This window comes from Atractosteus spatula, chromosome 7, assembly GCF_055471065.1.
Source record: "Atractosteus spatula isolate fAtrSpa1 chromosome 7, fAtrSpa1.hap1, whole genome shotgun sequence".
NCBI lineage: Eukaryota > Metazoa > Chordata > Actinopteri > Semionotiformes > Lepisosteidae > Atractosteus > Atractosteus spatula.
This window is the reverse complement of record NC_142712.1, coordinates 59333484-59346860: the sequence shown is the minus strand read 5'-3', so window position 1 is coordinate 59346860 and position 13377 is coordinate 59333484. Positions and strand designations below refer to the sequence as shown.

Below are 13377 nucleotides of genomic sequence, written 5' to 3'. Positions count from 1 at the left end.
TCCAACTGGAAATGGGAGGGAGTTGTGAGGGATTAAAAAAAACACATTCCTCTGATGAGATAGTTCAGCCTGGTCATCAAACTGTGATTGTTTCAATCTCACTGGCATTCAAACAGCTTGCAAGAGAGCCTACAGAAGGAGATTTTGACAATAGAGTTTTGACCACATCCTCTCCCCAGTCCTCTCTCCCTTTGTTTTGCAAACCTCAGGACAATTATAAGTGTATTTTTTTCCTGAGATTGTCGCCTCATTTCTCATTTGCATTAAGTGATTTCTGTGAGAGAAACTATACACATTGAGGTGGTCATCACACTGCGGGTCCCAGTCCGTGAAGTTATGGGAAATGTAAATAGGATCCAAGCATTGCATAAAACACAGATAATAACTTCACAAGAATGAAAAGAAAGACAGAAGCACAGCCAAGTTCCTTAAGCCCAGTATGGAATTAACTTATTGTATACCAGCCTTCTCAAATAGCAAAATTCTTTCCTTATTTCTGACATGCAGGGGCCATTATAGGGAGATGGAGATTTTTGCTTTGTTTGTTCCAGGGTGGTTTTCTGAACTGCATTTGGTAGATTTCTAGAAAAATATTTTACTTTCTTCTTAACACTGAATCCTCAAAAAGGCAACAGTTAAAATATGTCGACCTCCATCCCCCACAATGGTAAGTCCAGGTTTGAAGAATGTGCCGAAGATAAGGATGATGTAGTTGTTTTTTGACATCAGAAAGCTAGTTTATAGAAAATCCAAACATTTCAGCACATGCTGGGCCAGGTGTCAGAGATTGGTATCACACTTTTTGGTCTCTAGTAATCATGAATTTAATCAGTCAATCCCTTTCACAGAGATCCTTTTCACAGCGAATATCTCAAGAGTGTGTTCTCTTATATCCTAAATTATTTTGCTCCACATTACTACTTTTTTCCCATTGGACCTGCTCTTTTTAAGTGAAACTTTGAAAACAATGGGCACTAACTGCCCAAAGAATATAGCCTGACAGAATACACTTTTACAGGTACAGTATGTGTTTCTGCATGCATGTGTAGAGCAAATGTCATCATGAACCAGAACACATTGCTGTGTCCTCATTTAGTATTCATCATTTTCTCACAGATACAAAAAAGTAAGCTTTTATTCAGAACCTGACTAAAAGAGACCGAGCAGTATATTGAAATGTCATGAGGTAAAGAAGGTATGCGCCTCTGTGGGACTACAGTATGTATATTTAAGTATGTGCTCGCTTTTCTAAAAGGATTAAGGATTCAAAGCAGGAAAGGGACAAGCAAAGCAGACACAACACTTGCTTATTGAACAGATGATTTGAGTGCTGCAAGTATAAGCAATAAAATGCAAGAACTCAAGGCTAAAAGCTTATTACACAAAAAAAAAACAGAATATAAACCAAACATTACAAAACAGTGAATATGGTTTCTTTTGGGGTGATGCTGGGGGCAAGGTCATTTGTAGGGGAGTAAACGTATTAGTGAAATACTACAGAGCCTTGCCATCTAGTACCTCAAGGTTATAAAGGTATAACTTGTAAGAACAGCTGCAACATTGACAAAATTAATGGGTGCTGCGTTTTGGAAAGATAGGCAGAACAGAAAGGATGAGGTGGGGTTACATGTAAAAAATAACCTGTACGAGTACAGGAAGTAATGTAGCATAAATGTCACTATAATACAGGGGTATTTAAAATTTTGACATATAAATTGGACTATTCAAATGGCGGATACAGAAGATGAAATGAATATGCTTGAATTTGTTCATGATTGTTTCTTAACCCACTTTGTAAAGTATCTTACTTCGAAAGTTAGGATGTAGTTCATAATTTAACTTCCTTTAATGAACCATTTGTGATCAACATATGGTAGCATTGAAGTATTCTTTAAATCTCTAGAGAGTGAGTCTAACATTACAGTTTTTAACTTTAGAAAAACAAGAAATTAAGATAGGAGAATGGTCATACCTCAGAAAAAAATGTTAAAGTCTCAAAACAAATTAATCCCTAACACAATGAAGTCCAAGTCTAAAAATATTCTCTACATGGTTTAAAGGGAATAGAAATCAGAAGGAAGAGAGTATTCTACTGATGCAATCAAAGGGCCCTTTATTTATAGACAGTAAAGGAGAATAGAGAACTGAAGAAACTATGGCAGAGGCACCAGTGTGAGGTCAGCAAACTGGAAAAAGGCACAAAAACGGACAAAACAAAAGGAAAAAGACAAATGCGCCGCTGTGCACAGTGGTATTCAGACTGCACTTACCTGTCTAACGGGGTCCGGTCTGCATGGAAATGACAGTCCGGCCAAAACAAAAAATTATTAAACCTGTCCCGGTGGAGATACTGTACACTGCGAGACAGGAGAAAATAAAAATAAAATAAAATGAAGCAAAAAAATGCAGCCTGAACGCTCGCATTACAATCCCCTCTGGGACTGTTGCTCTAAGGTCTCCCCTTGCGGGGGTCCACTCATCCCTCCGGGGACGTGCTCAGTGTGTCTTAAAGAGCTCCCACAGCTCTAGCTCGTCCTTAATCAGCCAGAACAACTGTGGCCCTTAATCCAGGGCTCCGCCTCCACACTGAACACGCCACCACGTTATGCCACACGAGTATTTGTCCAGCCGTACCTAAGGAAATGAGGGATGTCATAAATTGTCTCCTAGCTAGGACATTTCAGCTGTCAGTTGTGAATGGAAGTTGTACTCACAGACAGGGGAATTGAAAATGCAATATCATTAATTCATGCCACCTGGCCTGGGGGAAAACCAGATATTTGGGTATATTCTGAAACAAATGGGATATTTAATAGTAAAACCTCATCATACTGGCCTAGTTAAGTTAAGTGCACTCAGTTAAATGCACTCTGTTAAATGCTGTATGTGTTATAGGCTTATTTTATCCTACCAGAACACCATCCTACCCTTAACAAGTAAAGAAAACCCTTTAATAAGGGGTGCACAGCGCCATTTTCAGTTTGAGAATGAAGCAGGCTTGTGAATTTATCTCTTTTAATCCGATAGAAATATTGCTCTTGATTTCACGACATTGGAACATTTCTGCACTGAAATGCCTGCTGCACAATCTATACTTTTTCGCTTGTACATGATATTACATTAGACTTTGCAGTGACTAGTGAGCAGGAAGGGGCAGCATCACGTCACAATCCAGGCAAACTCTCACTCTTGCTCATGGTGAGACAACATTACAACACAACTTACAGTACCTCTACAAAGTTTTGGTGTTTTTTCATCTGTTAATCACCGCCAATAAGCCTGTAGCTGTCTAAATCACACATTAGTCACGTCTGCTGTTGCCAAAAGTGACAGACGACAGGCACATCCTCCAGCTATCATACCTTATTTTCCTTGGCGCATACTTTGAGTAAAATGCCTGGTTTGCTACCACTTTTCATGCCTCAGAGTGCATGAGACATACTAATATATGCTAGACTTTTGCCACTGCTTAAAAAAGGATGGGTCACTTTAAGGGATAATACCATCCTCTAAAATTTTGTGATAAACATGACTTACAATAATGTAATTCCTAGTAATGTTACCATTTGCCTGTTAGGTTGCAGGCACACATGTACAAGTAGGAAGGAGTAGGAAATCTGTTAACTAGGAGTAATGGGGTGTTTGCCCTGTTTCTTGTCCATTTGCCCAGTCTGAGACAGTTAGGTGAAGACATGGAGGGGTGGGCTTTCTTGAGTCACCACAGGGTTTTGAACTGGACCAAAGTCTTTTTGTGCAGAGTAACATCAGACTCTTTCGTGTGTTGGTCTGAGCTGAGGATTTCTATTATAGGATATTACAAATACTGTACATCATTAAAAAACACCTCATATAAAACATCTAGCTAAAACATTAACCAAACTGTAACTAACAATATTGAATCAGCTCTTGAGAAGTGTTTTCAACTGAACAAACCAGTACATACTACTTGAGCCTTTTGATGAACACAGTCATGGCTTGTTCATGGCCTGGTGAAATGTGATAGTAGTTGTGAGATTATTGTAAATATATAACTTTCCTTTAAGACTAGGGTGTTGCTAACACACCTTCCAATCCCATGGCATTGGGGAGATGCGTGGCTTTTGTGCTTTGCCTATTTTCTGCGAGTTGTTTAAGTACAGCAACTATTTTGTGTAGACCCTTTTAAGCTCTAGTCACATTTCCATTGGTTTGTTAGTTTTTGCTTTCCCATTCTGTGTAATTGTTGGAACAAAAGTGAGATTTTTGCCTGGGATGATTTATCTGAAGCCATTCTGTTCTAGCTCACCGCAAAACACACACTGTAGAAAAGGAGGTCTTTTAACACCATTTATCTGAAGTCCACTAACAGAGCAGACAAGGACCAAGTAATTATGGGTTTTTTCCACTGGGGAATTACACAGTGATAGTATGTTCTCATTAAATCTGATAGCAGGAAAATATATAGACCAGCATCAACCAGTGTTTTATTTTCATAGTGGTTTCTTCTACTCATCACAACCAGGCATAAACCTTTATTTATACTTTTAAGCATTTAAGCATAGTTTTGTACTTAACTCATTACAAATCCTAAGAATCTTCCCAGTCAATCACCCTAGGCAGCATGACTTTGAGAGGTGGGAGGAAACTGGAGCTCCCAGCAAAAACCTGAACATGTGGGCTTGAAGGTGTTATAGATGCAGCTGTCACAGTGCCAGCCAGTGGCTGTGACGAAGATCGCTGGTCACTTGGTAGAGATGACCCATTCTGCCTTGGAGAGTAGGTTTACTACCCCTTCCATTTAAAGGAATACTTTGTTAGTAGTGGCCTAGGCCTTTATTAGGAACATTTACAAGCTGCTTCTCATTAAGACGTGTCCTCCTGTGGAAATCAGTTGCAGAGGCTGTCAGTCTCATCTTTTCTTACAGCTCTGCTCCCTATACGCTTCCATACTGAAATACTCTGTGTCCTTGAAGAGTTATGGAGGTTAATGGCATGCAAAGACCTGAGGAGGTCATTAGTGTCGTTGGTCTCAGCTACCTTTATGTGCTGGCTTATTCACTGAACTTTAGGAGATAACTTAGTATAAGCTTTGTGGTCTAGCAACTGTGGACAGGCACTGCACCTTTAGCAACATTTGACAGTGCTATTAAGCAACTGAAAGACACAAAGCAAAAGTACCAAGGAATACTGTAACCTATTTTGTTCATGCCTCTTCTGTAAAAAGGTCACCAAAAACTATACAAATAACTAAACAATTCAATTAACTCACCTTATTCCACTAAGCAATATAATAAAAGGTATGACTTGTAAAAGAGTGCACTGCAATATTTGCCTTTAGGTTATTTTTATTGAGAAATATGAATATATCTTACAAGTCAATGCTGGAGATCCAAATCCATGATGCAGGGACTCATTAAAAATACTGCCACAGTGGCTCTAGGGTGCAAGAACTTTTAGTAAAAAAAATTAAGAGAAATTAAAACATACTAGGTGTCAGATACGAAAATACTGGTATTCACTCACTCACCTTAAGATGTTTAAGCAGTGGCCATAAAGTAGAGTTTCCAGAGATACTGCACAGTAAAACAAACCCCAGTGGAGGGTTTTCTTGAGATTTTCTCAAATGCTTCCTATTTCCATTTTCTCTTTGTGATTTTTGTTTATAGCGAAGTATATGGGGTGTGGTTCCTTGCTTCTTAGATTTGTACAATTCCCAGGTACTGTAACTAATGTAAGTTTATCGGGTTTGAGGATGTCAGCCTGGGGGACCTGTCTCCCACAGGAGGGAGCTGGGGATGTGGTTTCCTAACCAGCAGCTCTGATGTAAGCTCAAACTTGACAACCACAGAGCTGACGGTAGCTGCCCGAGAGCTCATTTCACTCCAGCGGATGGCAGTATTGAACCCTGAACAGGTCCACTGGTTCACAGGTTCACACTTCCTCAGGTCTCTTGGCAGCAGTGCTAATAGACCATCAGTTACACTGGTTTAAAATAATGACAGAACTGCTACTTGCTGCAATTGTTTGTCTTAAAATACAAACTTGAATGTCCTTTTCTGAATAGGCTCGGCATCTCTTACGAAGCAGTCCTCTTATACATAGTACATAGAATTGATACTATGCCTCTTTCTTGCTATTCCGTGAGCCACAGACTCAGTTTCCTCAAGCTGTTATCCTGGATATATGTGTCATCAGTTTGCACGTAACAATATTTTAGGTTCAGTGTTCTAATGATTTGCGAGTAATCCTGTTCTAAATTGATCATCCTAGAGTTGCATAGTGTTTTATTTAGCAGTGTAGTAACTGGCTTTGCTTCAGTAGTTTTTCCATTGTGTTTTACTAATAAAATCCCAGTTTTCACTGTACTCATCTGTCAAACCTACAGCTATCAACACCTCTGCCTCAGTATTCTAAACCAGCTAATAATGTGTTTTATCTCCCTGGCAGGAGGAGGTGCTGTGAAGGGTACAGGTTTGTGATGGGCAGGTGCATCCCAGAAAGTAGGTAAAAACAATAATTGCCTTTCCATTTACATGATGAGCCTAGTAGGTTCAACATTTATACCCTAATGATAAAGTTGCACATGAATTAAAATGTATGAACCTATCTAAAACATGTCACTTTGTGTCACAAATGAACAAAATTGCACATTCTAGTCACAAGTTTTAAAGATATCGCTCTTTCTTGAAACGTTTTGTATGTGAGTGAACTGCAGCTTAATTTTATGAAGGTACAGTACATTTATGTTCTCTTTTATTAAAATTGTACTGGCATGTACTTATGTGTCATGGCTTCTTTCTCCACTAGGTGGTGACTGCAGTCAAGATGACACAGATATTGAATGTAACAAAATCTGAGGGCTTGTCAAAGCGGCTCTCAGCTGAGTTTATCAAAGCTGTACCCCAGGACAATGCACTAACCATTCAATACATGCCATTGAAAAACCACCTAGAAGAGCTATACTCACTGTGTCATTGCTAAAACTGGCAGTTCTGAAATACATAGAAGTCAGATTTAGCACATAAAAGTCAGAAAATTCAATGGCTGGAGGATGTGCCATTTATACTTTATAGTAATATAAAGCTTCTGAATGTAAAGCACAAGCTCCAGCTCATAATGTTTCTTCAATTATATCCTTATATTCGTTGTTACACTGTACAATTCAGAGAGCAACACACAAATAGTATATTACCTGATGATACTATATAAGCTCCAAATCAAGAAGAAACATCCCTATGTATAGTGTTATATACAGTAGTGTATATTCAGCTTTGAAAAAAATGATTCTTTGTTCTTGACTAGTCTTTTTCATTAATAGAAACCCATGTCCTCACAGTATGCTGATTTTAATTTGCATTTCAAAAAGTAATAGTGTAACTTGGAATATGATTTCTTTTATCAAAATATTAAATGAAATCTGGATTTTTAAAAATATATAGCATGCACGTTATTGGTAATCCCAGTAACTATAACTATAAATAACATAATGTTTAACTCATCTTTTAGATCTTTTTAGTGCATACCTCAATATCTAATTATATATAACACAAGCTGAGTGCAGAGCTGTGCTTATGCTGTTGTCCCCTGAGGCTCTGGATCTGTCCCTGTGTCTGCGCAGGCGTGGATGTGTGTGCCCACTCGCCCTGTGAACAGCAGTGCACTGATAACTTCGGGAGGGTGCTGTGCACCTGTTACCCTGGATACCGATTTGACAGAGAGCGCCATCGGAACCACCAGCACCCCTACTGCGTTGGTCAGTCTCGGCCGGTCTCGGGTGATGGGGTCATTCTTAGTGATGGGCACTGTATATCAGGAAGGAAACAACCTAGAGATGCGCATTTTTAGATAAGAAAAAGTAATGCAGTCAGAGTGCATGGTGATTTCACAGCATGAGCTGGTGCCTGTTTGATCTTCATGCCCCTGTGGCCGTGCTGTGTGTCTGCGGTCTGTTCCAGATGTGGACGAGTGTGAGGAGTCCAATGGCACAGTGTGTGAGCAGGAGTGTGAGAACACCGTGGGCAGCTTCCTGTGTCGCTGCCGCAGCGGGTACACCCTGGCGCCCGACCGCAGGTCCTGCTCCCCTCTGCACAACTGTGAGTTAGCCAGCGCCCACGGCTCCCTGCTCTTTCAGTCATAAGAATGCTTACAAACCACTCTGCCCATCTAGCACATTTTGTTGCTTGTGGCTAATTAATCCGAGAAACTCACTTAGGGCTTTCTGAGCTGAAAAAGTAAGACAAGTTGTAAGCAAGCCAATACTTTCATTGAGGCCATGCAAACTGAGAACTTAAATGGAGGTCGAACGTTTTAGATTCTAGAGGAAGTTTGGCACAAAGGCTTGTCTGCTCACAGCTTCAGGCCCCCTGGAGGGGGCTGTGCTCTGTGGTCACTGGGAAATCTGGGGAGCAGTTCTGCCACTGGTTCCCTTGACCTCACCTCAGGCACTGGCAGGGGCTTCCAATGAGTGACTGGTCTATTCCTGCCCCGGAGCCAGCCACCCCAGTCCCAGGGGCAGCCCGAGCTCCAGGATCATCCACCCCAGCCCCAGGGGCAGCCCGAGCTCCAGGATCATCCACCCCAGCCCCAGGGGCAGCCCGAGCTCCAGGATCAGCCACCCCAGCCCCAGGGGCAGCCCGAGCTCCAGGCTAGGGTCCTTTCCAGCTCCAGAGTGTCTCTCTGGCAGATGTCCGGAGGGTAAATGGCTACTGATATAATATACTGTAATGAAAAGCAGTGGGAAACACTCTTCGTCTGTGGCTTAACTACCATGTCGTCTGTGCTGTATCCCTGCTCTTTGGGGGTTTTCCTATGGTCCAGCCTATAGTTTCTGTGCTGTCCAGCACATTCTCCATTCTCCTTTCCCTGTCTCTCCACTCCTCCATCCGGTTCAGTCAGCTCTGCCGGGAAGTCGGAGACACTGATGAGCGCTGGCTCCTGCTCGTTCACCTGCCAGGACTTCCTCAACATGAAGCACAGCCTCCTGCAGCTCAAACAGAGGGTGAGCAGCTTTCGCACCACTAGAGAAGTGCAGGAGGGACGGGGTGGGGGGGCAGGACAGGTCAGCAGCTGCCGTGGTCAGACACAGCACACGAGGCACATGGAGAGGTACAGATCCACACCGAGACCTCTGTGTGTGTTCTCGGAATAAACAGGCTGCATACGTTTCAGAAGTAATAGACCTGGTCTTCTGCTGCTCTGTAGACATTGAATAGTGGTGGGTACAGGATGAAACTGCACTAGAAGTACAGCAAGCATGAGGACAGAAACAGGGAAGAGCAGCCCATATTGTTGCAGCAAAGGACCAGTTTCAGATTACATTTGGTGCTAAATGAGTGCAAAAGGATCATGTTTGATACTCTCTATCCATTTTTGATCAGTTTCGTCCTATACAGGGTCATAGGGGACCTGGAGTTTATCCCGGCAAGCATCAGGCACAAGGCATGATACAATCTGGACACGAGACCAGCCTATCGCAGGGCAGACACACAGACACAGACACTCACAACAGTACCAATTTTCCCCAAAATCAATTAACCTGCCAGTATGTCTTTGCACTGTGGGAGGACATACAGTATACATTCCGTACAGACAGCACCCCAGGTCTGGAATTGAAACCATTCCAGACACTAACAACTGTGCCACCATGCTGTCCAAAATAATTATAAACCAAAATATTACAATCGTGAATAATGCATTTGGACATGTTATTAATTTCATTTATAGACTCCATTGTCCACAGGAAGATATTTCTGTAATTGAAATGGAAAGCTTCTGAGGACAGTAATTGTGGGTGTCCTACACTGACAGTGCCCATGTGCTTTCCCTAGATGCTGTCCCTCAGTCTGGCCAATGACAGTGACAAGCCCCCTAATATCTGGAGTGGGAAAGGACCTGAGACCCAAAGCCTGCCGGGAAACCCTGGCCCTCCAGGCCCTGCTGGGCCCCCAGGTTTGTCCATGGAATGTTGTGGCAGGACACCAGAGTTTAGAGGAAAATGCTCTCTTTAATGTCACAGGGAAAGGAGTTTATAAGATAATCAAAGGCAGCTGCAAATCCATTAGAAGTGTCGCAGCAGTGCAACCTGCTTCTACTTAAGGAAGAAAGATCACTTTCATTTAATATGTGAAGCACTTTTCTTCCTGGGTAAGGACATTGGCTTAAGAAACTATCAGTAATAGTGAGAGCAGTTCCACTAACATCCACTCAGTTCTGGTGTTGCGGCCATGAGCAAACAGGGCTGACGAGGCCACGGAGGCATGTTAATCTAAAGTTACATCTAACATAGCTGGTCCCCCCAGATCTCCTTCTTCCCTCTTCCTCTGTAACAGGACCACGGGGGGAGCCAGGAGGGAGAGGGGAGCCTGGACTCAGGGGGCTGCCGGGCCCTCAGGGGCCCCGGGGGGACATGGGCCCCATGGGACCAGCTCCCAATCTGGACCACATCAAGAGGGGTCGACGAGGACCTGTGGTGAGTCCTTCAGCCCCTGCTTTACAGCTCACTCCCCGTGTGAGCACAACTCCCTGGTTGTTTAAAGAAAGCACATTCATAACCTCCATTCACAGAGCAGAGAATTGTACAAAATGGCTGCAGCAGGTTGTCCAGCCAAAGAAGAAGCAGGGGAATCTCTGCCCGTGAGGTTTAGAGAATGCGACATCTGCACTTCTCTTTTTCCTTTGCAAGATTTGTACCCAGGACTTTCAGGATAATCCATTTAAATTCCACCAGTGAGAATGACTGAATCCTGTGCTCTTCTCTCTCTAGGGACCACCAGGGGCACCTGGCAGCACGGGGCAGAAGGTAACAACTTCATGAGAGGTCTTCCCCAACAGTGTGAACGAATGAACTCACTGCCAAAGCAGTGCATGACTGAGAAAACCAGCTTCTTTCCTGGAAAAGGCTTGCTAATTCTGAGTAAACACCTGGCCTCATCTGCATGTGTTTTTATGTTAATTTTATTTTGCTAGTATATATATTATAGAACAGTATTTTGTAAGTAAAATATCTGATCTGTGAAGGAAGAGCTCTACAAAAATCATTAAAGGCTGTGAATGGGCTTGTTGTAAGCAATGTTATTGAAGCATGTTTAAATAGAATGCTAATGGAGACTTCTTTATTTAGAAAAGAGTAAAAGATCTATAACCAGTTTCTTTCCCCTTTGCACAGCATATATGACAGACTCCTTGCTTTGTGTCTCAGTGGTCTGTCCACTTGTGCTTTGCAGGGTGAAAGAGGTTTACCCGGACCTAGAGGCCCTGCCGTGAGTCCCTCTGCTCGATTCATTCACTTAGTCTGTTCATTTCCTGTTCACACATAACTGCCTGTGCCCTGCCTTCTCGTTTCTGAGGAACATTGGCTTCAACACAAAGAAATGTACAGTTTCACAGTCGTGTATGGCAGTATTATCATCTGTTGGTTAATATGGGTAGTGCCTCATCTGTTTTTCATCACAGTATATGTCCTGTTATTACACATACAATAATAACAGACGTGATGTTTGAAAACATGATGAAGTTGCTTTAGTTAGTTTAGGGGGATTTGAATTATTATGTCCTAAAGCAATCTGGACACAGACACTGATCATTTGATGACTGAATATTTACACTTTTCCTGCTAATATCTAGCCCTTTCAGTATATTTTTTAGATACTTAAAGAAATAGACTCCTATTTTTATAGTCTTTTATTTAAAATACCAAAAGCTACACAATAAGAAAGCATTCATTTTAAGAGTGAATTTAGCAATGAGTAGCACACTGAATACTGTACATCAACAGTTCAGTTGATGTACACCATCTAGGGAAAGCACATGTGATCATTTAATTTCTGTAATATGAAAGGAATACACAAAAGAAACGTATTAAATGAAAATGAATCATGAACTAGAGTCAAGTCTTTTACTACACAACTGTCCTGGAGGGCAGCGCAGTGATTAGCAATGCAGCTTCGCAGCGTAGGGTCTTGGGTTCAAGTCAGGAACTGGGGTGTGTCTGGATCTGAATCTGTGTGGAGTTTGCATGTTCCCTCTGGGTTTGCATGGGTCTCCTCCAGATGTTCTGATTTCCTCCCACAGTCCAAAAACATACTGGTACATTAACTGGCGCCTGGGACACCTGGCCCTGCTGTAAGTGTGTGTGTGTCTGCCCTGTGGTGGACTGGCGCCCTGTCCTGGGAGCGCCCTGTCCTGTGCCCGTGCTTGCCAGGGTAGGCTCTGGCGCCCTCGTAACACTGAATGGGAAGAAGCTGTTAGAAAATGGATTGATGGAAATATCCGTGACTTGGTAAAAACATGAGAAAAAACAAGTTTATTGTGTAACTAAATAGCTAATCAATCATAGCGTCTCAACCAGGTGTTTCCTGAAGGAAATCTGGATAGTAGAACAGGATTTTAAAACTGCCTGTAAATAGAAGATGTTAATTTGTACATAAATTTCAGCTTTACCAAGATGAAAATTGGTGATCAATGGACAGTAAATGTGAAACAGTGTTGTTCACTGGTGCTGGCAATAATAAGATTGTGTAAACTAATTTGCTTGAACTGATTAAATCTGGTTTTGTAGTGAAGAGTTCCTCAGCATTATATTTACTGCATGAGCATTTTTTTTCATGTGTGTTTTCAAGTTTAGAATTGGCTTTCTCAGTGGATTCTTCCCAGACTGTTAGGGCTGGAGTCAGACAACAATCTAAACTTGATCATTTTAAAAGTAGACTGGACTTCCTTTAGTTATTTTAGGCATATCTCTACCATTCAGCAAAAACTGAAATTCCTCATCTCTCTTCCATTCTGCTTCTTTGACCTTTGACCCCATTGTTTTCTCAGGGTCCTCCAGGTTCCTTTGATTTCCTCTTACTAATGATGGCGGATATCCGCAACGACATCATCGAGCTGCAGGAGAAAGTGTTTGGGAAAAGGCAGGGCATCACACTGGAGTCCACAACCCACTCCAGCAAAGAGGAGGATTTCAATGAGTGGGGGTCAGGTCACAGTGAGCATTCTTTCAGCACATCAGCCCCATGAAGGACATGCACCTCCTAGAGGAACACCACCAGCAAAACAATTAAACCAAATGGCATCATTAATTCTACTTTGTTTCCTTGTTAATCTCTTCTACACAGATGTCATGTGAAATGCTATTTAGCAGGTTTAATTTTGGGATGTTACAGTAAATGAAAATTGCTTGAAATTGAGTCACTATGATTAACAACTAAATCAAGGCATATCCAAAAGAAGTCGCCACTTTCTGAAATGTACCTTTTGCCTTTTTAACCAAACAGGATTCCATATGTCACAAAATGTGGGAATTTCCTTTTGCGCTGGCAGCAGGGAGTTGACTTTTGAGCAGACCTCACTCAATCCTCTGGTGCTCTTTTTTGGCTCATAAACAAATTCAAGACATTTCGT

General features: G+C 42.0%; 1 protein-coding gene across 2 annotated transcripts in view; it reads left to right on the top strand.

Annotated features, from left to right (window-relative positions):
- The window catches only part of LOC148831524 (collagen and calcium-binding EGF domain-containing protein 1-like), a 29686-nt gene extending 16644 nt beyond the window's left edge, over positions 1-13042 (top strand). Inside the window, exons 3-11 of one of the 2 annotated variants that reach the window (XM_088921478.1) lie at positions 6427-6479; positions 7598-7732; positions 7935-8072; positions 8871-8977; positions 9807-9927; positions 10308-10447; positions 10742-10777; positions 11202-11237; positions 12796-13042. In XM_088921478.1, the coding sequence (XP_088777604.1) occupies positions 6427-6479; positions 7598-7732; positions 7935-8072; positions 8871-8977; positions 9807-9927; positions 10308-10447; positions 10742-10777; positions 11202-11237; positions 12796-12993 (964 nt within the window). In that variant the 3' untranslated portion in view covers positions 12994-13042. The remainder of the gene's footprint in view (positions 1-6426; positions 6480-7597; positions 7733-7934; positions 8073-8870; positions 8978-9806; positions 9928-10307; positions 10448-10741; positions 10778-11201; positions 11238-12795) is intronic. The other variant, XM_088921479.1, reaches the window with a different exon arrangement.
- Positions 13043-13377: the final 335 nt, after the last annotated feature.